The sequence below is a fragment of the Sphaeramia orbicularis genome, chromosome 15 (assembly GCF_902148855.1).
Source record: "Sphaeramia orbicularis chromosome 15, fSphaOr1.1, whole genome shotgun sequence".
NCBI lineage: Eukaryota > Metazoa > Chordata > Actinopteri > Kurtiformes > Apogonidae > Sphaeramia > Sphaeramia orbicularis.
This window is the reverse complement of record NC_043971.1, coordinates 25,039,856-25,065,134: the sequence shown is the minus strand read 5'-3', so window position 1 is coordinate 25,065,134 and position 25,279 is coordinate 25,039,856. Positions and strand designations below refer to the sequence as shown.

The 25,279-nt window shown below is 41.3% G+C and overlaps 1 protein-coding gene across 1 annotated transcript in view; it reads right to left on the bottom strand.

The window, feature by feature from the left end:
• Positions 1–17,138, bottom strand: part of jag1b (jagged canonical Notch ligand 1b) — a 31,755-nt gene extending 14,617 nt beyond the window's left edge. Inside the window, 10 exon segments of the mRNA XM_030155170.1 lie at positions 295–407; positions 3,391–3,514; positions 3,602–3,635; positions 3,637–3,733; positions 6,346–6,406; positions 6,862–6,919; positions 6,921–7,120; positions 9,831–9,882; positions 16,249–16,554; positions 16,800–17,138. Coding sequence (XP_030011030.1) covers positions 295–407; positions 3,391–3,514; positions 3,602–3,635; positions 3,637–3,733; positions 6,346–6,406; positions 6,862–6,919; positions 6,921–7,120; positions 9,831–9,882; positions 16,249–16,554; positions 16,800–16,856 — 1,102 coding nt within the window. The 5' untranslated portion in view covers positions 16,857–17,138.
• Positions 17,139–25,279: the final 8,141 nt, after the last annotated feature.

The window sequence follows — 25,279 nt, the reverse complement described above, 5'->3', positions numbered from 1 at the left end:
AAGCACCTTTATTTGTGTTTTCTCAGTGATGTGCACTATAAGAATAAAATGGCTTTGGATGATATGGAACTTTCTATGATGAATTTATGAATGATCTTTGAGGTCATTGGTTCTTTCATTATTTCCCCTGTAATGACTAATAAACCACAACTAAAACTAAAATGGGTCAAAATTAAAAAAAAAAAAACAAAAAAAACTTATGCTCTTCTAAAACTGAAAAGACCATTAAATGCAACTAATGAATTATGGAACTACATCGATGGTTGTTGCACATATGATGGTTACAGGTCTTACTGATAGCACAGGATGGGCCGCTCCAGCCTGGTGCACACTGACATTCATATCCTTGACTGGTTTCCGAACAGCTCCCACCATTAGAGCACGGATTAGAGAGACAGGCATGTTCGCTAAAAAAGAGAAGGACAGTTTTGCATGCAGGTCAAATACACACCCATGTGACTCATTCTTAAGGAAAATTCCACTCTGGATGCTCTTTATGCTGATTTATGCATTATCCCTGTACTGTGCCAACATGGACGTTGCCATAGGTAGATATTCAATGCACAGTAGGGAATGTCTGCTGCAGGGAATTCTGTCAATTACACCAGTAACAAAAGGTCTAGTTTGATGATCTTGTGAAGAGGCATGGGATAGGCTGAACAATACGCAGGAAGAAGAAGACATAGTGCAACTATTCTGATGTATGAGTCATGATTTTAATGGGGTTGGTAAGGTTTGCATTTCAGTTTGACTAAAAGAAAAGTACAAATTGAGAAGAAAAAGTGGTGGGTGTTACACTGAGTTAAAAAACACCAACTGTAAGTGCATAAAGGACACTGGTTTTTCATGCATTCCCTCCCTTTCCTTGAATATCATCAAAGGGATAAAAGGAAGTGATGTAAAAACTGATCATCAATGTTAATAAAGTTAGTCGTGCAAAAACACAACAGCCAGAAGAAAAGTCTGAGGCACTTGGATACAAAATAAAGTGATTTATTATCTGAAGGGACACAATCGCCAACGCCTCATGCCCTGGTTTTTGCTGGGCTTATGTCAAACACTTATGTCTGGAGAATTGGATTTATAGTCCAGGGCATCAGTGTTTCATTTATAATGGTTTGTTGTGACACATTTTCCTCTTATGATTTGGATATATCACTTGTCCCTATTGTGATTTCATAATACCTGAATTACGTATTCAGCCCTACTGTGGGAGTTGTTTTTATTAACTTGGCAGATGACAATCTGTGTGACATGACTCTGGCAACAATCACACTTACAGGTAAAGTAACATTAAAGTTCCATTCCCATTACACTTGATGACGTATATATGTTATGTCACCAACTTTTAATGAAGTAGCTGCAAATCACATTACGCAATATGTTGTTAAAGGCTAAATGCATATTACACTTATGAAATCATCAAGTTAATGCACACATTAGATTAGGAGTTTGCATGACCACAGTTTGCACATGATAATAAGTTAAATCAATACTGAAAAATATCAGTAAATGATCTCCTTGGATTACTGTGTAGCAAGAAGGCGTAAAAATAAAAAAATTAAAAATTTACTGTTTAAAACATATCAGTGAAATTCTCGTGAGACCCAGCAATGCATGTTTGTCCTTGCAGGGGGTAAGAGTTTCATAGCTTTACTGAAAAAAAACTAAATCACTGCCCACTGCAAAGGACATTCCATAAAACAAATAATAAAAAACATATCTGCATTATGCCATTTCAATCGAGACAATTATTAATGGAAAAACTTTTATTTTCCTGGGTCTCAGGAAGACACCATGTGTTATATGCAATCGATATTACAAGAAAATCAAATAAATAAACTGCTTCTCAGCCTCCATCATCCTCCTGCCCTCAACCACTCTGTCAGCAGAACTAACCCAAGGGTCAACTCCTTCCCTCACCCATAACCTCCGCCCCCCCCCTCGGTCCAAAAGCGCGCTCAAATTCCCCCCATCTCACTCTCATTACCCGCGCGGCAGACCACACCACCAGGAAATCATCTTTCATGCTAAGTTGACCTGACCAAACACCGTGACTTCCCTCTGACTCCCGCCATTCTTCTTCTGAAACGCAGCACAAGATGAGAGAGTGGCGGGAGGTCACGGGGGGAGAGATGAGAGGTTAGCCTTGGTGAGTTAAGGATGAACAGGTCCCAAATGAATCAAAAATGAATGATTTACTTGTATAATAACTAGACGGTTGGAGGTGACCAGTGAGTACCGTGGGGAGGAGGGGTGAGGATGCAGCACTGCACCCAGGGGTCTCTCTGCTACAATATCCTGACGTTACTCCTCATCTGCCGACCTCCAGTTATGAAGGGCACTGTTTCCTGACATCTATGCAGTTAAGCTGTCAGCCCCCCCCCCCCCCCCCCCCCACCAATAGTCTTAGATTTAATGAGGAAAAAAAACCATCATCACCAGAGTACCCCACCCATCTGTCTTTAAGGCCTAAAAAGCAAAGAGATGACCACCCCTGAAGATCAAAACTGCTGGATTACCTGATTTGGAGCCACTCAAGGCAGAGTGAAAATAGATTAAGGCTGAGTTACCACCTCCTCTGATTACAGACTCAAGCCACCTCTGACCTTTCGTCTGTAAGCTCAGGACAGAACATACATTCCTGATACAACAGAAACTACAAGTTGATTGCCAAGTATTGTCCAAAAATAAGATTTGCTAGAGCAAACTGTTTTTCTTTTACAAGGCCTAAATTTTTACAGCCTTTCAGTCCTTCCTGTGGGTCAGAACTACACTTCCCACACGGAACTTCATCTTTTATGAGACTCTCCACTATGGTTGATGCCCATGTGTTTCATTCTCTGCAGCCTCATCCACAGCAGTTGTGTCTCTTGGTTGTAAGTAATGCTCCTTTGACAACTATATTGTAAAAATCAGTGGAATATCATTTTTAAAAGGATCGTTTGGATTTTTAGGAGTGGGGTTCAATGAGGTCAGCTTATTACCTATAATAGATACGACAGCATGATTCCAGTTTAGAAGTGCTGCTGTGCCTCAGCCAGCTGGTTTGTTTGTCTTACTGTGTGACTTTTGTGTTTCAGTTTGGATCTGAACTATTGTGTTAATATAACACAAACAAACTCATCAGGGCAGTGGTAGACAAGCACACTCTTGACTTTCTGCAGGACAAAATTCCTGTTTGTTAAAGGAGGATGATGCAAGGGCTTCACTTTTCTGCCAGAAGGTGCTGATGTAAGGGAAATCTTATAATATTCATACTCTTAAAGTGGTTATTTATGAGCCTACTGTGGAGTCTGAATAAGAATCATGTTCAACCTCAAACCTAAATGAACTATTTAGTTTTGCAGGAGAAATTTCAGCAAAAACAAATAAACTGCATCAGAGTACTCACCCCTCTCACAGTTGGCTCCTGAGTAGCCCTCAGCACAGGTACACTGGTACTTATCAGGTCCTGTGTTGATACATGTCCCTCCATTCAGGCATGGCTGGTGAGTGCCACAGTAGTTCAGATCTGGGAAAGGAACATTTCACAGAGCTTTAGTTTGTTTTGACACAATACGGGGCCACTCCTTCAGTAATGAAATAAGAGAAGATTAACCTTATTCGCAAAGATGGCCGCCCCAGTTGGTATCCACATAGGCACTGCCAGGGCTCTACACAGGTGCCATGTACACAGCCAGGGTGGGGGATGCACTTGTCACAATACTGGCCCTGCCAGCCATACAGACACCTGCAAAACACACAGAGCCATGCTGTCACACTCACAAAGTGGCCACATGAAATGCATAAAACAATAACACATAATAATAAATAAAATATAATAAAAAGTAATCTTCACATATGCCACAGAGCAGAGTTTTTGTGCAAATTCAAAACAATCACAGCAACATAAGAAAATCCTCGTGGTATCTGAAAATCCTAATACACTAATCTTCTGTTTATTCCAAATTCCATCCCAAGCAATCCAGTAATAATCTGAACTTAATGAAGTACACATTAGCATATGCAGCACTGAGCTGCACAGATGAAACAAGAGGCAGTATTCTTGCCCTCACAACTGGGCTGTGTCTAAAAAGGACCACAAATGAATCTTAAGTAGCAGGCTGTTTATGCAACAGCTCTTAAACAATACTTGGGGACAGGAAAGAGGAGTATTTAGCAGTTTACCAAACAGAAAAAAAACAAAACACTAAATTACTGTTCCAATGGACCTTTAGCACGGCTAACATTAGCATGCGGCCAGACGCTCTCTTTAACAACACCGTGCCTGTGGCTTGGCAGTAGCTCCGTCCTTGCAGAGAGCCAGCTCAGCCTTCTTTCTGTTGTTACATTACAGCTCATCCGTGTTCCCATGAGTCAGGAGTCAAGTTTGTGCCTCAGGGCCGAGGAGGAGAGCTCGCTGAACACTAAAATGTCCAGGTCCATAATTACACTGATAATGCTGGCCCTTTTTTTCCTGGGCTCCATATTAAGACAGCAACTCCAGCCTGACTGATAAGTCTGCTGTTTAAAAGGTGGTGAAGTGGTGATACAGTGCTACAGTGGAGTCTAGGGACAGGAAACACAGTGTCCCTCTGGGGGAGCGGTGCGCTGATTAGCCTCAAGAAACGGACGGACTGTAAAAATAAACGTGGTGGTTAAGTAAACCTCAGTCTGTGATTAAAGCAGCTATTCTTAAAAGTGTGCTAATCCTCTCCATGAGAAGCAGAGCAAGATCCTAAATCATTTACAGTTATTACACAGCTAAATTACTGGGAGTGCAACATCAGATTATGCACATTAACATTTGAACCTAAACATGAAAACAACTCTTTCTGACGCCTGGAAGATGTGGCTATACACGTACTACTAATCAAACCGGTTCTGTTCTGCAGCAATCTTGGTCCACAAGTTCACTGTTGAGTGTGAAGCAATGAAAGATAAGGGTATCATTAACATTTAAAGCATTAACTGGTGGTGAGGTTATAAAAAAAAAAAATCAGCCTATTCATTAGTTTGTATTTCTTGATTTTGACCTTCTGTTTTGAAGTTCAGTTTAGTTTCAACTAGTTTTAAACCTGTTTTCAACCTTTTTTACTTTAATTGTTTGAAACGTTTTAAGTTTTTTTTAGTGTTACTTTTACATTGTGGCAAATTTGTCAGAACCAGATTGAAAGAAATCAGAAAAACGACTGTAATATCAATATAATATCACATCAACTTAACAATGTATTCACTCAACTGCACAAGATGTCTCTCTTTAGTTTTACTAACGTTAGTTTTACAATCACACAAAGCAGTTTCAGTTACTTATGGAGCATTTTTTGTTTATTTTAGTTAACAAAAGGGTTTTTTCGCCCTACGTTTCATCATTGTGTTAGTATTCCTTAATGATAATACATTTGGCTGGAGGCTGCCCTAACATGCAGTGAATGTTGCCATGTACTGGTGTTGTTTAACACTCTTTAAACTCTCAATCATGGGAAACTACTCACTGACTACAACAGTAGCAGAGCTTGCTTGGAGAGTTTTTTGGCAGAGCGCACATAAACCAAGATCTTCAAAATATAGCCACACCTGTACAGAGACTAAAGAAATCCAACCTCTTGTTCTGCCAGTGGCCACACAAGCACTTACAAGAAACCTGATGATGTCAAAAGCTTGGGAAGAACAACAAAGGCTGCTGCAGAAATGAACAAACCTGATCGTCCCTGTAGCTTGATTTACAGCCAAATCAGACAATTAAGAAAGCACCAGCGGGGAGATTAGGGCAGTGCAGGACCTCCTCCAGGATGAGGATGAGATACAACAGCACACAATGCCCTAGCTCGGATATCCATCTGTACCCGGCTTTTCCTCTGGCTGTGTGCATAAACAGCATTAGGAAGCCATTAGCTACACAAACAATACACTTTAAGGCTCATCCGAATGTTACACATGATTTGACTGATAACACTTGCCCCATTAGAGGGAACACTACATTTCTGACATGGAGTCCTTGGCAGCTGAGCCTCTCCTTTACTCGACTTGCAGTTCTCGTCTAAAGCCCGGTGGGAGATTTACAAGCTACTCAGCCTGCATCTCAGCCTAAGCCCTGGTACTGATAGTCTCTTGGCTGGAAAACGGAGCACATACAGTACAAAGACCCATGCCACAACAAAACTGGTGCTTGGACACAATTCCTACATATCTGAATGATCCACACCACAAGCCTCTGGCACGGGCCTCTATGGTAAATAAAGGCACATGAACAAATCACATTTGACATTTCACATAGCAAAAATGCTGTCAAACAGACTATTAAACCATAAGGAGGTTAAAAAAAAATTTAAAAAAAAAGCAGGAGCAGCCTCAGTCACTTACTTGCATCCACCAGGCTCCTTACACGATCCATGTTCAGTGCTGCAGCCTTGTCGACATATTGCTAGAGAAGGGAAAGGATAAGTTATTTTACTGCCTGGTAACTCAAATCAAACTTCTCTCAATTTTTTAGCACTTCTTAATTACAGCAGTAAATGATAATTACTACCATTTATTACAGTTTAACCACAGAGAATAAACACTGCTGTCGACAAGTAGCCAAGCCTTTCCATCATCATAAGCCACGAATCACAGTTCAATATCTAATAAAAATTCAATTCCTGTGGATATAAGATTGTTCCATGTCACAGAGGCAATGAAAAGTTCAACAGAGTGGAAAAAAAGAAAACTCCATTGGACTTCACGAACAAAGTCTCCATTCAATATCAGCAGACAGAGCATCAGCATGAATCACAGATTACAGTCTAGCTTCTGCTCATTCATAGTTCTCATACTAATCCAGCTGTCTCAAACTGGTCTTAAAAAGCGGTGTAACCCATCAGTCCGGGGAGAGCTTACCTGTGTTGCAGTCAGGTCCGGACCAGCCTTCCAGACATGTCTTGTTTCCATTGTAGTCCGCATGTGTAATGCCCAAAGAACGTCATCCCGGGGCCTGCAAACTTGTTGCATCCGAAGCCGTAGTAGTGCTCGTCGCAGCTCACCCGGATCTGGTACTCAAACTGGGCCACGGGGCCGTTGTGTGTCAGCTTCTGCCAGTGAGGGCTGGGGTTGATCATGCCAGAGTGAGAGGCTTTTTCTATCAACTTCCCATCTGCACCTAAAACATCATTTCAGAATTATTTTAGTTCATGTTCATTGAATGTTTAAGTGGAATGCATATTTGGATGATCATACAGCGGGAACCCAAAAATTCTGAACACAAATTGCAGAAGATCTCCAAGATAGCAGATTATATGTAATTAAAGCAACTATGTGTGCTGGAAAGGAAGCAAAGTACAAGGAGGAAATGCAGAAAAAAGGAAAAGCCTGCATGTAATGAGCACTCTTAACTGTGTTTTTTCTCACGCTCCCTCTTCCAGCTCTCTCTGCTTGGTTTCTGATTCTCAGGTTTACAGCTTGAGGATATTACTGCTCTCCAATGCTGCCCTCTGCATCTGCTCAGGCGAGGACAGAACCACAGCCGCCATAAATTACAGCATGAGGACCCAATGCCACAGTCACCACTGGGAAGTCTGCCAGTGTGCCATCAGCACTTTTTCCAGCCTGCTTTTCTCACATACATCTTGTTCTAACACCAGTCATGAAGGTCTTGAGCCAACTCTTTTTCACACTTTTCAACCAAAGGCCCATCATGCAGCTCTTTAGAAAATTTCAGTCGCAGACCAGGAAAAGTTTTTTTTTTCTGTGTGTGTCAACAAAGACGAGGTCACAGCTCTGTCAAATGGGCAAAGACTGACCTGGGAGCCGAGAGCAGTATGAGCTTTACACACAGAGCAAACATACTTAAACTGAGCAAACATGCTCAGTCCAATCTCCAGACACTACACTGTACTCATACAAGAGCGGCACATTAACACCACTCACTCATTCACACATGTACCACTCGCTACTTGCTATCTAAATCTTCCACCTGGGAGAGAATGAAAAAATGTGTCACAGGAGTTATTTACTGCACTCACCCGAGCAGAGGTAGCTGACCGCTGGGTGAATCGCCCCTCTGTGTAGTATGATGCAATGCAACAGAGTGGGGGATGGCCCACTGTCATTTATTTACTGTTCTGTAGTGCATATAGTGGGGTGGGAGGCATACTGAAATCACAGTGCCTGGTAACATTTCACAGCAATCTGGAATCCAGACCTCAGCAGTGAGGCATTTCTCTACCGACTGTTGGCCTGCAGCATCAGGAGTAGCACATCCTTACAACCTGCTGCCTGGCTCAGAGCTAAACAGAAAACCAGACAAGCTTCATAAAGCTCATCAAGACTTCAATCTAGCTTTAAAGCAACCATTTCTTGTTTAAAAACATTAAAAATAACAATAGAGAGTGAATAAATGTCAATGTTGATGCTATGTCTAAGATGTCAGTGTACTTTATTACAGAGTATTTAGTGAAGGCATGCTAAGCAGCAACAAACATTCTCCTCCACTTTCCTCCAAGCTGTAATGTTACCAGCAGCAGAGCCTCCAACCAGAGTCAGCTGCTATCTGCTACCAGAACAGAGTTGCTAGAATGAGCACCACTGTCACCAGATTCAGGTTGGGTGAATATTTTGGCCTGAAGTTCAGTCATTTAATTTAAATAACTGTTCCATCTTTGGCTTTAGATTGTTTAACACTGGACGAGAAGCTTTTATTGCACTTACAGTATCAAATAGTGTCAATTCAAGTAACATTATGTGCACTTTACCTGTCTCTCCTCTGTTCCACTTAATCTTACAAACTGAAAAATCCAACCTTCTAACTTATTTGAAAAGCTGAGATCAAACTCTTGTGTGGCTGCAGTTTAAAGAAAAAAGCATCTTTTTATTTTGATATGCATTATTCCACATTCAATGATAGTAGGGTTAGTCATGACATATGAAGCTAACAGAGCTGGGAGCTAGCCTAGTGGAGCTCAGAGGGGCTTAACCAGCATTGAGTGTGTACATTCAGGGGGCTTTTCACACCCAATGGCCCTAAATAGCTCTCTGGGGAGCGGCAAATACAGCAGAAAAGACTGAAACCTTGTTGACCTCAAACAGACCTGCATAAACAAGCATGGGATAAAGCCCTCCCTCAGCTGGAATCACCACGCCATCACCAATCTGGCCAACATGCTCAGGTCACAGTATGGCAGAAATCAAACCCCAATGTAGATTCAGCTCAGTACCATGTTGTTCTTTCCATATTCACGGTAAGAACAACCACAGTCTTTAAGTGTAACCTTCCCTTTGTGTGTGTAGTGACTATGAGCTCACCCTGTAGCCCACCTGTGCCAGAGGTAACTCTAACCTACAGACAGCATAGCTCATAGCTCAGAGGCCTCGGCCCCCCGCATTGTGGCTGCCGGCCGGTCTCAGCACCGGCCCGGGCAGCCGGATGAACTCTGTGTTTCACGCCTCAGTGACAGTGAGACAGTGTGACCCCGACCCTGGCTAGCAGCACCTGCCATCAGTCATCAGCCAAATGAAAACATTTTCATAGAGCGGCAGCAGCCCCCTTGTACGCCTTCCTGGTCCTCTACCTTGATATACTTCCCTCTCTCTGCCTGAAATCCCCTCCCCCATCTGCTCATACCCCACTACTTCTTCTTCCTCCGTCGCGCTCTCCCTCCGTATAGGCACCTGTCAACACGCCATCTTAACACGGATGCACATGCACACCCAGAGGACCGTGTGGAAGAGGCCATAGGGGTTCAGGAAGAATAAACTTCCTTTGCTGACCTTCAACACGACTCCTCCCAGACTTTGCTGAGTTGTGAGGAAGGGGGAGAGCCAGAAAGAGATGTGAGGCAAGATGGAGAAGGCAGACAAGGACAAATACTCACCACCGGTTTCGTTGTTGAGGTCCAAGGCTTCCACTATCAAAGTGTAGGACCTCTGGAGAAGACAAGAGAGAAATACAAGATACGTTAGCCACATTCTCAAAATAAATTCCCTGTTGAATACATTTAGTGGGTGGACCACCACAGCCTATTTTGTGTTTATTAGCAACAGTGCAAACTGATATTGAGGTCATACATGGTGTTTTCATGTAGAGGCTTATTACTGTGGAACTATATGGCAGATAATCAGTAATCAGAGGATAAAGAAGGGATAAATAGCACTTTTATTTTGTCTGGTTTCAGCATAATTCCCATGGTTTATGCTCTATGATCTCAGGAGTATGAGCAGTGGTTTAGAGCAGCTGCCCTTCCAAACAGCAGGAGGGCGTCTGATGAACCAGAAAACAGCTAGATAGAGCAGGGCTGCACAAAACAATCTGGAGTAATGAGCAGAAGAAGTCAAAATAAAAAAAACAGCACAGAAAAAGGATACCTCAGCCTTCAGTGCCAAAAACATGTCTTCATCTCAGCCACGGTAACAGTTTTTCCCAAATACAGTTTTTCCACATGTTTATGAAATGTGGTGAGAGGAGTCAGTGGATGATTTCCAAAATTCTGAGAAAGCACACAGACACTTCTGTTTTGCAATGTATATGGGTTTTTCAATTTCATGCTCATTTGTAGGCCTCTAACAGAATAAGACTAGACTAAGCACAGCGGACTTTAGGCAGAAAAATTAAGAGACGAAGAGGAGAAGTATATGTGATGAATGGTGAGACAAAAGGAAGGAAAAAATGGCAGGGCCAAGGGGGCAGAGAGAGAGGCTGAATGAGTGCTACACTCTGGAGGGCCTGTCTTGATTTCAGCACTCCTGAAACGCTTTGTCTGATTCGGGGTCGGTAGCGCTCACACCAGTATCGACTTACACATTCACACTGGCCTGTGCCTCAGTCACGGGGGAACGAACAATGTGTCTGTGGACGTGCACGACAGAGTCAGAGAGAAAGTATGTGATGGTGACAATCTGCCTCCACAGCTCAAACATCCAACAGAAACTCTTCCTTACATTCACACACATCCCTGCTCCGAGGCATTTCAGAAATTCTACATCGGCACCACGGCCTTCTTTGCTGCAATGACTTCACAGTAAACAAACCTGCTTGAAGGAAAACCCCTGTTCACTTTCCACTAAAGGAAAAGGGGATGACTCACTCCTGAATCTTTTTTAGGGCTTACCTTGTCTTGTCAGCCATTCAACTTTCATCTTCTCAAAGACATTTGTTTGTCTTGTGCCAGTATTTCACTGCAATCAGAGTACCTATTATGTGAAATGCAGTGCTCATTGGCAACACGGGCATTACAGTATATTCTGACTCACAATTGGCTGTAATTACTTGACACAGACCTCGAGTAAGTGAGTCAGTGGTAATGTGATACCTAATCATTGACTACTACAACACAACCTACAGCTTGCTATATTACACCAAGAACAAGAGTCCTCTAGTTCTTCAAGCATTAAAGAGTATCATGTTATCGGTGTGGTGCTTACACTTGGCCAACGCTTGAGACGACCACAAAAGCATTAATTTACCATTAGCAAGTAACACCTCTATATGAACATCTTTTTAGATCGATCTTTCACAACCTGTGAGACACTTTAAGTTGGAACTTGGCAGTTATTTGGAGTGGATTAAAAATAAGTCTGACAAATGACACAGCTCAGTGGAGTCACACCAAAAACAGGAACTCATTCTGACACAATAGGCTGAATATATTAATGATATTTTAGGTTGAATGATCCTTGCAACATTTAACCAGTGTCATTGTGACTACTATGAGATGTAGGGGGAAAATTGTACTGCGTCAGAATAAGTATTTTACCACAATTCAGTCACTCTGCAGTGACCTCTGAAATGATCCCAGCATTTTATGAACTGTCTTTCCAGGCACATTAGCCAAATAAACACTTAAAACATCCTAATATTTGGTTAAAGTGTGATACTTCAAAAATATAACAAAGAAATTTGTAAATTCCCCTGGAAGTGATAGCTGTCAGGTTTAATAGGTTATTGGCTCATGTCTATAGAGACTTGATTACACACCCAGGTCTTGCATGATTTGGACTTGTCTCGACATGGAAGCTATTGCAGCACTGTGATCATCATTGCCACTTTCTGATAATGTTATTAGCTCTTTATTAATATAATTAGGGCATGAGAACTGGTTTTCAGCTTTTGTTCACATTTGTTTGTAACGTCACTCTAAAATTCCCACAGTTCATAAATGAGTCTGAAGTTTTGATCTACTGTGACTATTTGAGTGCATTGATAATTTACTAAAGCTGAACTCAAGATTGACATGATTTGTGTTATCTAACCAAGTGTCAGAGGACTCTAAATGGTCTTGATCCAACAAGTAGCCTCACTCATATTGGTATGTTTAGTTTCAGACCAAATAACTGCTTCCAGAAAGTGAGATACAGCCTGGCTCCTCGTTCACTAACACTCCATAACTCCTCGGCGGTTATCAGCTTGGAACCGTCTGCCACTGCCAGGTTCACTTTTTCCCAGGCTTCCCAGCTGACTCGCAACTTCTCTTTGAACTACAGAGGACTCTCTCTCACACGCACACACACGTCCAAGTGCAATAAGTGTGGCCATATGTCTTCTTATCTTTCCCGGCCAAACAGACACTGTCCAACGGACAAGTAACATAAGTGATAAGGATCATTCCAGTTCGAATCACACCAACTTGCCAAAGAACACTACTGAATCCTCTTACTAGGGGAATTTTCCCAATACACACACACATTCACACACACACACTGGCCTCTCATCCAGCCCTCAGCTGAAAATGGAGCCATCTGATGTACCATTCCAAGTAATCTACCAAAAGAAAAGAGGTATGTCTTTCTGACTTACAGGCAAAAACAAGAGCCAAAGGTCTAAATAAAGGCCAACGCAAAACAGATTAGACTAGTCTGGGCCTACATTCAGCACAGAGGAAATGTAAACAGCCTAGTCAAGGGGATGTTGACCTTCTGTATCAGTTTCCTGAGTCAATCACTTCAATAGTATCAACCTGAGATCTAACCAATGATTGGTTCTGCTAAATAACACACCCTGTTTGCCATAAAACTCAGGCTTAGTCGTGAAAAGACAACTCTTCTAATCACCTTCAAAGCCACTGCACTGATGGACTGGAAGGAAGGAATGCATTGTTTGCTGGGAGAGTTTCATCAAAACAAGAGTTGGAGAAAGACTGTTGAACAATCAACAGCTTATTATATATCCTGTGAAGGTACATCATCCGGGATAGACAGAACCTCACCCTGACAAAAGAATCTTACCTTTTGCCAATGAAAACAAAGACCCAGCAAACAGATTTTGGATCTCTCACAAGTCAAACAAGATTAAAACATGAACCCGGGACCAGGAATGAAAGTCATATCAAGCATTTAACTAAACAATCAGCCAGTCATCAGTCTTTTTTGAAGGGTCACTAAGTATTTGGGGAAACAAAAACACAGAACAGATGATCCCAATTAAAAGCATTTTTTATGCATGTCACAGTTCCATAGGGTTCGCGAGACTCTGAAATGCAGCGACGTATCAAAAGTCATTATGTAACGACACATTGGCTTTACACCGCAAGTTTAAGAAGTCCCCGTTAAAGTAAAGGACAGGGTAAGCTAGAGAAAAAAAAGAAAGAACACATTTTTTCCCCTCTTTCACTTGAGTAATTTGCACTTAACTGCCACATCAGAGCAGGCTATATAAAACAAAACGTGTCATTACTCCCACAGCTGCCAGCAGCGCTTACCCTCAAGGCTGAGCTGACTATTGTTCTATAACTCACCTAATCCCAGTTCTCAAGCCGCTCTGACTTGTCAGCAAATCAATCACCGTCATGCCAAGGGTGTTCCATCTCTAAACAGACATGCCAGCGCTATGTTATGAAAATTATGACATATCGTATTGGTGTAATAGAATTAAACATAAGTAGAGACTGCCAGATTAGTTTGATCTGTTTGTGAAATCGCCCAACAAAGAAACTATTATGAAAGTCTGTGGACAAGTGTTCATAAAAATAAATTAGGAAGCAAGGTTTTTTTATTTCTTTCATTGCATTTTATGCTGTAGCTAAACACTCTGAGGTGGTTGCACAGACAAGGTCACAGTTTGCCCAAAAGCCAACTTCATCACTGCTGAGTCTACTACAACTGCTTCCTGTTGCTTGCCCTGCATTGGCATTACAGCTGCACTGCCTCTATTATGTTCTGTAATCCTCACTGTAGTCACTGAGGGCACCCCATTGTCCCTGCTTGATACACTGTGAGGGCCTGCTTCAGTCTGGTAGCTGGGCCCACACTTCTCTGTGGAATAAAAGCAGCCATCGGTGAATCTATACAGGCCTCTAAAACACCGACATGTTAAAGATGTCTAGCCGACAGCATTCAGCTGGATGCCTGGCTCTCGCCCTACCTGATCTAAGCACATGTGTGTAGCCTCATTAAGTGCAGCAGTTACTGTGGGTGGCAAGGTTAAAGCGATGAAATGCCTGAGGTCCAACCGAGCGTGACTTAAACAAAGCCCTTGGCCTGGACAAGAGGCCAACTTCATGCAGCTCACAAGAGAGAACGAAGAGGGGGGGAAAGCCTCATGAACTCGGAGTACCCAACAACCCAATTGCACCACACTGCCATCTGTCCACAACAGCCAATCAACTGATGAAAAGGACAAAGAGTGATATCATACCTAACCTGACGATTGTTAATGTGCACTGAAGTAAAGCACTTGGAGTAAAGGATGAGGGAATGCAACAAGTCGCTCCATTCTGTCCATGTCTGTCTGCTCCTACATTAACTTTTCTACTGTAACACTGTATGAAATGTCTGTACCTGACATTTTAAAATTTGCACAGACAGCCAAAAGTTAAATGACGATGCTGCAAAAATAAATTAAATAATCATCACTGGCTATATATCACCTCTAATCTGACATTGTCATACATCTCCAACTTCTCAAAAAGGGCATCCATACAATCAAAATGTCATTAAGGTAGAGTGAAGCTAAGGCACTCCTGAAACTTGAAATGGTAATCTGTCTCATCTTAGCGTCAACATATGCTGTTTTCAAGTAGGAATGATTTTCACTCAATACAGTGAAACTAATCTGGGACGTAGTGTTCATGCCAACTTAGTGTTACCATAGAGCGAACATAAACAGAAACTTTTGTCTTTTTAAAAGGTGTGAGGCGCCAGTGTCTAAGTAGAGAGCAAATAAAAAATACAGACCATATCAAATTGCAAGCTACCCTGCTGAGGACATTGTTCTACTGCCTATCAGGTCATATGGGAAAAAACCATCTATATGATCTGTTCTGCCCCTCGGCCCTCAACAGAAAGAACCGAACGAAAAACAAATTAAGTCCTATGAGATGTGAGGAAATCCTGAACGATCTTCCACATTTTTCCCCTAATTCTGTGTGTTTATAACCATCTGAATGCACAACGCCTGACTTTACAACAAGAACTTCCATGAAGATGGAGGTAAAAATAGCCCTGATGTGATTGGACACACACAGTGGATGGATTGAGCCTTCCACCCATCAGGCACAGTGGAGGAGTTAGTGGGCCAAGCTGTGGGGCCAGTGAGTCTGTCTGTGCAGAGTCCTACTTTTCACTACTCTGAAATGTGCTCCAGCATGGCAAATCATCTCTCACAGAGCTACAACACTCCCACAGCCATGTTAGGACCATTTATTTACCCTATGAAGAAGAGCTGACACTTGAGGGAAGGAGAAGATTTTCACTCTGGAGTTAATGTACTGTTGAACTGGACGATCTGCAGGAGGCGGAGGAGGAATCTGCCAGTTCATATGACTTTTATCTTTTGACATTAATGAACAGGAAGAACCCATATGAGCATTGTTTTAAAGCTCTATCTAACTAGTGTTACATGGAGATGTTAGCAGATGACTACTTAAAGGACAGTTATGTGATGAAGTGTGTGACTTTCGGGTCTGGTCATACTGGTGGCGGTCTGGTCTTTTAAATAACTGAGTCAAAACTCTATTTTTGTCCTTTCCCACTGCATGTTTGGTTTCTTTGTGCTTCATTCTTATATCGTACAAAAACAGTAAAGACAGGCCTGGGCCTGAGAGAGAAAAGTCCCTGCACCTGGTTAATTGACGCAGATAATGAGGAGACCAGGGGGTCTTTCCTCAAAAGGAGAATTCACAAAGAGCTCACTACCACAACACAAATTCATTCTTTGTTTGTTGTGCTTTCTCTCCCACTTTTGGGGTCGAGGTAGGTGACTGGCGCATAGTAATTGCACTGAACTGCCACACAAACAGACATTTTCTCTTTTCTGTGGTTTGGAGAAGCCCAGAGCTGTGTTTGAAGTCTCCAACTCACCGGCCAGGCAAAACTGAAGGGCAAAACTATCCGGGATTTGTCATTCCTCACAGAGCTCTTGAAAGTAAACGTATTCCCTCCGAGGATAGGCGTAGATCCCATTCCGAAGCTGCAGGGCCCTGCAGCGGAAACTCTCGACTGATATTCCTTCAGGCAAACTTTAAAAAACGTATCGCACTCGTCCCGTGTGCATTTTCTATCCGCCGTGTTCCGTGCGCCATCACAACACATGCCGTTCAGCAGCTCTCCGTTCGCATTGTGCATCGATAAGATTTGCAGCTCGAATTGTCCAGATCCCTCTGACACCTGTTGAAGACAGAACAGTGAGTGCAACAGAAAGGGACACCTCAGTAAGACACATTTTCAATAGTGCGTCCGCAGACTTTACGCAGGGACCGAAGTGGCCCGGGTTCAACTGTGCGCACTTTGGGAACAGACGCATGGACATGGAAGGTTAGCATAGCCGAGAATGGAAGGGACATGCAACCACTATTAGTCCAAAGCACTGAGAAAACTTGTCCGCACTGTTCCTAAAGTAGTAATCCACGTACCTTGGTGAGAAAGCAGAGTAAAAAGGCAGCCACGACTGAGCCCCGTCTCAGAATCATGCCTCCGGACTGCTGGTTCCACTGGTTTGTTCTATTCGTGTGGCCGACGCACGGCACCAGAGCTCTCCTCTGATTTAAACATGCACGAGTGGGAAACAACACTTTGATCAGCAGAGCACAGGTCCCCGAGTCATGGAAAACCTCTTCCTGGTATGTCCCTCACACTGTCCAGGCGGCTGCTCTTCTTCGTTATCCGACAGTTTCCACTTGTTGTTGAAGAAAGTTTACACAGTAGCCATGCGGCAGCCGAGTCCACTACTGCTGACTGACTGACTGACTGACTGCTGCTGCTCCGAACTGGAACTCACTGCACAAGTTCAACAGGGAGGGAGTGTCTGCAAAGCCTGCACCTCCATATTCATGAGCACAGCACCGTGGACCCGCCCTCCCACATAATCATACACACAGGATCGCTCCTAAAGACTCCTTGGCAGTGTTGTGGTGGAAAATAAAAGTGGAAATAAACTATGACCTGCAGACATATTGATAATCATAAGTCATCACAACCGCAAACCTAAACATAAATGAATTACATTTTCAGACAAGCATCCTTCCCTACCTCTCCCATCTTTTAGGAGACCTTATCTTCCTCCATTGTGCATTAGTCACATACTGTAGTTACCACAATTTATACTATTATTTTACCTCATTAAGATTTATGTCATCTTAAAAGGTGGGTTGCTGGTTTTACTCTCCTCTAGATTTGTGCAATTAGGTAGCACACTAAATCATTTGGATTTCAGAATGGGCTTGCACCAAGGCCAGGAGCTGAGTCAAGGCTTTTTTCAGTAAATGCATGGTATGTTAGACATCTTTCTGCATGTAATGGAAGCCTTGGAGATGAAGTTTAAGATTCCACCATGGAAAAAATGTCAAATATCTGTGCATTTATAGCATACACTCATATTTAACAAACCTTTGAGGCAAAACAATTTAAAATATGACCGCTAGCAATGTGTTGATAGATATCAGGAATAAGTGGTTGAGTCAGTTAGGACATTTTATGCAACTTAAAACATGTCACAGGTAGGTGTTTTACTTATCACTCCATTATATTGATAAGCCTAAGTTATTTCTCAATAGGAATGAGAAATGTGTCAAATTAATTCAATTCTTCAAGGCTTTACTCTGGAAATTGTGAAAAATCACAAAATCGAGACATTCTTGCTAAAAAAAAAAATAATAATAATAATAATGATGACACCTGTTTGCTTCTTATAATAAATTAATTGTAAATGTGTTATTCCAGTCATATGTGGAGCATAGTTTTAGTACAGAAATTGTACTTTTGAATTCTGTTTTGTTAGAAATTAATTAAAATTGCACATTTTCTATAACATAGACAAAAACAAGATTTAACCTTTTGGCTCAGCTCTTCTCAGATTTCATACACTTCCAGTCCAGTGAAAATCTCCATTGTGTTGACTATGAGTGTTAAGGATTAAGTGTTCCTTTAAGGTTGAGTTGAGCTCAATGACTTAAATACATGAGTAATAAAACAAACCTGGGATCTTATAGAATATGACATATTGCTGTAGATTATGTACAATGATAACATGCATTAAATAGATATAACACTGAGTAGTGAGTGATAACACTTACTCTGCATACTTTAAGTAGATTTTACTTATATTCTATTACTTAAGTGAAGTTTGCAGAATGCAGAACTTTTAATGGAGTGTTTTCAGAATACGATGACTCACAGCAGTCATCCTGCAGTTTATAGCCCACCATAACGCTAGGATAAATGTGAGCCTGAATGAAGCGTAAGCAGAGTTATAGCTCAAATATTTCATTCACTGCAGCCAGAGAAAAAAAAGGCTGACAGACTGCTGAAAGATATTATTGCCCCGGTATCCTTTTCTGCCCACTCTGGTGTCGAAGGGCAATTGCGGCCAGGTGTATATCTGGAAGAAGGTAATCTGTGAAATGGATCAGTGACTAAGACTACACATACACATTCATATGTGAGGATAGGAACCGCTCTGCTGTGTGGTTAGTGATCTGTGTGGACCAATTACACAGGTCATTCAATGGGTCGCAATCAAGGAAACACTGTTGGGAGCTCTAGCACAGCAGAGAAGACTACATCAATCAGTAACTATGTTTCATCATCACACTTTATAACTGTTTATGAGGGTGTCACACGTCTCACTTGTATGCATTTGTACCTGATAAGCTGAAAGGTCTTGTATTTTATCTCAGGTTTTGTGGGAAATCTCACAAGTAAACCCTGCTGCATTATTTTCACTGAAGCAGCAAAGCAAATAACGGATCTTATCTTTAGTTTTGAAGTCTCTGATACGAGGATGTGCTTGGTAGCTTCTGCGATATTTCTCGACTTTTTTTCTGTTTATTATTGCTGGTTCCATGTGTTGTCTTGTAGGAATTTGCGCTCAAATTCAGAGCTCAAAGCGCCCACCGTCTTAAATCACCGCTGTCAATATTCAGATGGCACATTTCCTGTTGTTGAACTTCAAGATGAAAGGTATGGCCTCCTCGACATCCACCACAGTCGCTGAACTGATACACATCTCAGGTTACAGGCCTCATTGAAATGCTCTTTCTGCGTAATTAGGGTTAATTGGAGAAGTTTTTAACCCTAGGGAACATTTTCTCCTCCGTGGCAAGAGCTAAAATTGAGTCAGGAGATTGTAGAAGGCTGGAGGAGGCGTGGCGGGATCCTGTCTGTGTGTCGTGGCCCTGTGACCTGCCCAGAGGTGATGCTTGTGTTGGTGTGATGACAGAGGTGGGGGTGGACATGGTAGGACTAAACCCCAGTGGAAAAAAAAAGACCATGACAGATATGATCCTACTGACTGCTGGTCAAGAGTACGATTCCTGCAACGTCTTCTCCAGGGACATCCAAACTTGAAATGAGTCTCTTCTTTGTTCAACATAAATATCAAACTTTAGCATTTATAAAAACAGACAGGCAGTAGATTGAGGCAATATTCTGATACTTTACATGCTACTACTACTACTATATAGTAGTACTTCACTTCACAACAGGTTCTACACTCAAAAAAAAGTAAAAGTCTGTGTGTATTATCAGAAAAATGCTCATTGTTTTACTATCATATGATGTTTTTGGATTCATTTTACTGATAATGAATGTGTATGTTGCATTTTACTGTTGTGCATGCTTAAGGTTGATCTTATTTTAACTACATACAGCTGGTATTTTAATCTACAACAATGCATAACATTCTTGCATTGCATGCAGCATTGTCTCAAAAGTCAACCTTTCATGAATCAAAAAAAAAAAACCTGAATCCTTCAGGTTATCACAGCTATGGTTTGATCAGGACAGGAAGGGGATAAAAAAAACCGTAATCTGGGACACGACTAAAGGTGACAAATGATTGGATTAAAATGTTCAGTAAAGGAAGCAGTCCCTACAGACCATAGTTTAGTCATTTTAAGACAACAAATGGGCATTGTTAAGCATGACGCAAACCATGAAATGCAAGTACAAATACCTCAGATTTGTAATGTATTTCCATTGCACAATATGTAAAGCAGAGGTCTCAAACATGCAGCCCGGGGGCCAAATCTGGCCCACAAAGGGTCTAGTCTGGCCCCTGGGATGAATTTGTGAAATGCAAAAATTACACTGAAGATATTAATAATTTTAGTTCAGGTTCCACATACAGACCAATTTAATCTCAGCTGGGTCAGATCAGTAAAATACTATCATAATAACCTATAAATACTCACAACTCCAAACTTTTCTGTTTGTAAATGTAAACATTTTCATGTAATTTTACTATATTTACACTAAAACAAACTATCATTTCACAAAAAACATAAATAACCTGAACAAATATGAACATTTTGAAATGTCTGAAGTGCAAGTTTACCAATATTGTGCCTGTTATTAAATGTTTTGTGTATTTGTAGATCCACTGTAATCTGTAAATTGTAAATTACATGTGTAAATGATAAAATGAGACATAATACTGTTAAAATTGCACTTAGTTTTCTTAAGAAATTTCAGTTTGTTCATGTTATTCACATTGTTTTAAAGGATAATTGGTAGATGTAAACATTTTCATTGCATAATTTTACTTTTTCGCTCTAAAACATGGAGGAAGTTTGGAGTTGACATTATTTATATATTATTATGTTCTAATTTTACTGGTCCAGCCCACTTCAGATCAAATTTGGCTTAATGTGGCCCCTGAACTAAAGAGAGTTTGACACCCCTGATGTAAAGGTAAAAGTTCGCAGTTGCAGATAGACTGTTACGGAGGACAAGTGAGGCTGTAGGAATCCTCCTCGGTTTATTCACCTCTTCCACTTGACTGCCGGTTTGCCTGTCCATCATACAGCTAATAGGTATCTAAGCAGCATGGTCTGTAGTCGTCATGGAGCACAGACTGGATTTCTCCTCTGAGGCCACGGTGCTAATCTCCTGCAGCCTTAATGTGATTATGGTAATGATCACACAAATGACCCCTGGGCTTTGGGGGGATCCGTGGTTCACACATCCACACACAGGCTGCACAGGCGCTGTGACTCCACTGGCCTGCATACGAGACCACCAGACTGAGCCAGTCCTGGTGGCCTGCTCCTGTTCTTCTGTCCTTGCTGAGCTTGGAAGAGTAGAGTGAATGACCAAATGAATTCCACAGAGCAACAAAAGAGCTGAACAGCCATGAGAGAGATGGATATCTTTTGTTGTCTGACACTCAATGCTGTATGCCAATCCAATTACCTCAGCCTTTTGCAACTCCTCCTATCAACGGTGCATGGCATTGTAGCCTGGCTGAATTCAGACTCGGACCCCTAACAAGAGGGTGGTGGATTAGGTGCTTAGTGAGCTCTCCATTCCCTATACCTTTACAAAAATCTGAGGTGCATTCCCTCGTAAAATGATTTAGAGCTGCCAGCTTTCTCCGTAAATTTCATTTATTTTAATGTCATTATTGTCTGGCTCTCAAAGGCAGGGAGTCATTTCCCCTTGCATTCCTCCATGTCTAAAAGTGACATGACAGTGTTGCTTCAACAACGGCTTCTTTGTGGACAGTAGGCCTACACGATATGAGAAAAATCTGCAATATGCCATAACATTGTTCAATATTGAGATGACGACATGACTTGTAATAAATAAACTTCACTGTCGCCATCAATCCATCTGAGGCGAGCTGGGGCTTTGTGTCAGTTTTTGATAGTTTCATTACTATTTACTTTTACTTGTTCTCGCAATTTTGTTTTCATTTTATATTTTCCTCCTGATGAATTCATCAGTTTAAATTGGAAACCTTAGAAAATATGGTGATTTGCAAAACAATTGGTTATTTACAGTCCCATAGAGAAGCATTCCTTGGAGTTTTTTTATTTTAATTTTAATAGTTTTGGTCTTAAATTCCATCAATTATAATTACCTTGGTTCTTCCCCAAGAATATTATATTTATTTCACTCTAAACTGTGCATTTTCATTCAACCTTGTCTAATAATTATTTTAATATTTTCATTAAAAATACATGTTTTGGTTTTCCACATTACATTAAGATATTAAGAGTTTTATTGTAATCTTTTATTGCTCCGGTGATTACAAATCGAGGACATGGGCTGTGGGGGCTGGGGCTGTACCGACCCCTGTTCGACAGTCACGGGCCGACAATGACGAACGCTCACCCCCTCACACACCCCCACTTCCACATTATTTTTTTGCCCTCCAAAACAAGCAAAATGCCCACCCACACATGACATTCTGGTCACACCTCTGTTACAAATACAGAAAAAAATACTTGTTGAACAGTTTAAACAAGTTTCCAAACTTTAGGATTTAAGATAATATGAGTTTCAAGATTTAATAATTGTTGTCATAACATATTTCTACAAAATGTAAAGGATGGGACAGATTTGGAATCCCAGCAGATTTGCCAAATTTAAGAAATCGTCCCTTTTATCCAATGCTAGTGATGATATCAGGTGATATCTGAATCCTGTAAAAGAATCTCAAAAACTTAAGGTGTGAAGCTAAAAGCATGGCAATACACAGTGTATTAGTGAATTTATGGATGGACTGTAATTCTGCATGAAAGTAAAGAATGTGTGGAGTGAAAAAGCACATCTGAGTAAATCTAGAGCGAAGATGTCTCTGTAGTTTAATGTTGAGCCCATTTAAAAGTATCACAGTGTTTACATGGTGTGTATATGGGAGCTGCTTTTATGAACGTGTTACAGATGGTATCAGCTAATGGTGCTCAGATAAATATTATTTTCCTCTGTTAAAGGTGGCCGGTTTGCTATTTTCAACATTTATTCGAAAGCCCGTTCTGTGAGGTGATGGCATTTTGAAGTCTGATGGTGTATGTGGTAAGTACCTCAGTGCAGTTTGTGCACAAGAAGTCCAGCTGCTATGTGGAGGTTAAGAAAAAAATTGGATTATGGAGGGTTAGGTTGAGAGCAGAGGTTTTGATTTTCATTGGTTCAAACTGTGCTTAATTGCTGCGGTGATGCTGTGGGTGACTCATTTATGTCATGTTTATTTTAGCTGACTCTCTCTCTTATTTTTTCTTCTTCCCAAGGGGTTACAGTGCATGTAAATGATACTTGGAATGTACATTTAAATGTTACCTTTTAACATGCACATCAGTGCCACAAGAAATGACCAACCCAATCACTAGAATAACATGTTGCATTTGTGCATTTACAGCATGGCAACCAGATGCATCTGCCTCAGAGGGCCGTGCCCTGCTCCCTGTCAAACTGATGTGATGACTGAGGAGAACCACTGCACTTTTCTTATAAACCAAAATGGTTGCCGCTGATGTGGAACCATCTTTTGAAACAAACAGCTGCAGCAGCATTCACTGATAATGAAAGATGCATTTGCTGTACTTCTGACAAATCTTCTGAGGATTTGGTAAATTCACTTCACCCGCTGTTGTAACCTCCTATATTTTATTGCTCTGACTGTAGATCTGTCCGTGCCTGGTGTCCAGGGACATTCAGGTGTGTGCCTGATGACAGCAGCCCTTGGAAAACTCAGGTTCAGAAATTGGAATCAGAATGATACCGTAGCTTGGTTTGAGACATGAAAAGTCCACAAAGACTCACTATATACTTAATAATTAATCCTGAATATATGAACTAAAACACAACCCTTTCCCATCCCTAACCAAAGCACTATTATTGCCTTAACCTAGAAATCTGTGGGTTTAATAGGGAAAATATTCTCCAAGGTGAAACAAAAGTCTGTGTTTAATTTTTAGTTGTCTAATATTTAAACCAAACCAAAGTCTTTGTCTAATCCAAACAAATTAGATTTTATTAGTCAGGAAAAAGTGTCTGGTGACAGACACCTCAATTCTGTATCATATTCATTACACATTTTCTGTGTTTAGACATGTATAATGGCAGCATATTTCTTCTTTTTTGTGTCAACTGAGTTGTGATGATAGGATCAGCACTCTGCACTGCACACATGTGTCAGGTTAAGAACCTGTGAATGGATCATCAGTGTGTGTGTCCTCGTACATTCTTAATGGCTAGGGAGGTGTTTGATCCCTTGAGGGGAGGGGAGGCTAGAGGGCTGCAGTCAGTGAAACAAATCAGATTATCCCTGCTTAGGGTAGTAGCCTACTACTCACCAGCGTAGCATTTCCACCTGGCCAACAATACCAGGTCTCATGCTGCTGAGCTGACCTTGTGATCATGTGATTAAGCGGTTTGTGTGTGTGAGTGTCTTATGTGTCATAGCACATTTATTTCACTGTGGAGAGTAAAATGTGTGTTTGATTAGATTTTTCCCCTGCTGTAAATAACATACGTTGAAATTCTGAGGAATGTTTACGGCTTAAATCATTGATCAATGTGACAGAGCTGCAGGTGGGAGGATTCAGACTACTCAGGCAGGAAGATGCTTTGCCCACCCCACCACCCAAGGTGGTCTCCAGAGTCTGGGGCTGCCCTCAGATTCACTGAGTCAGAACAGTGTCCTCTTCAAACAGGATATTGGTACTCGCTTGAGGTGAGTGTGGCTAATTACCCGAACTTCCTATGTGGAGGAGGTGACACTGACAAAACTCTTCCTTTCTTTTGTCCCTCGATCACACAACTCTTTGGATCATGTAGGTGTTCATCCGTGATGGAGGGAAGCCAAGATTAGAGAAGATACTAGAGATAACAAAAGTACAGATGTGTATAAGTGAAACATATTGACTCTAAGTACTAATACATCTTATTTACTCAAGTAAAAGTGAAAAATGCATGCTCTGAAATAAACTCTGTCCTTAGATGGATATTTCTATTTGTTTCTGTGCAAATCAAACTGAACCTCTTGTTATAATAAGTTTATATTATTGTATAAATAGTACCCAAATTTATGAATCATTCTAACTTTTAAGAAACTCATCTTGTCAGTTCCATTTTTCATGTCACTTTTGTCTTGTTGCACATGTTATGCATA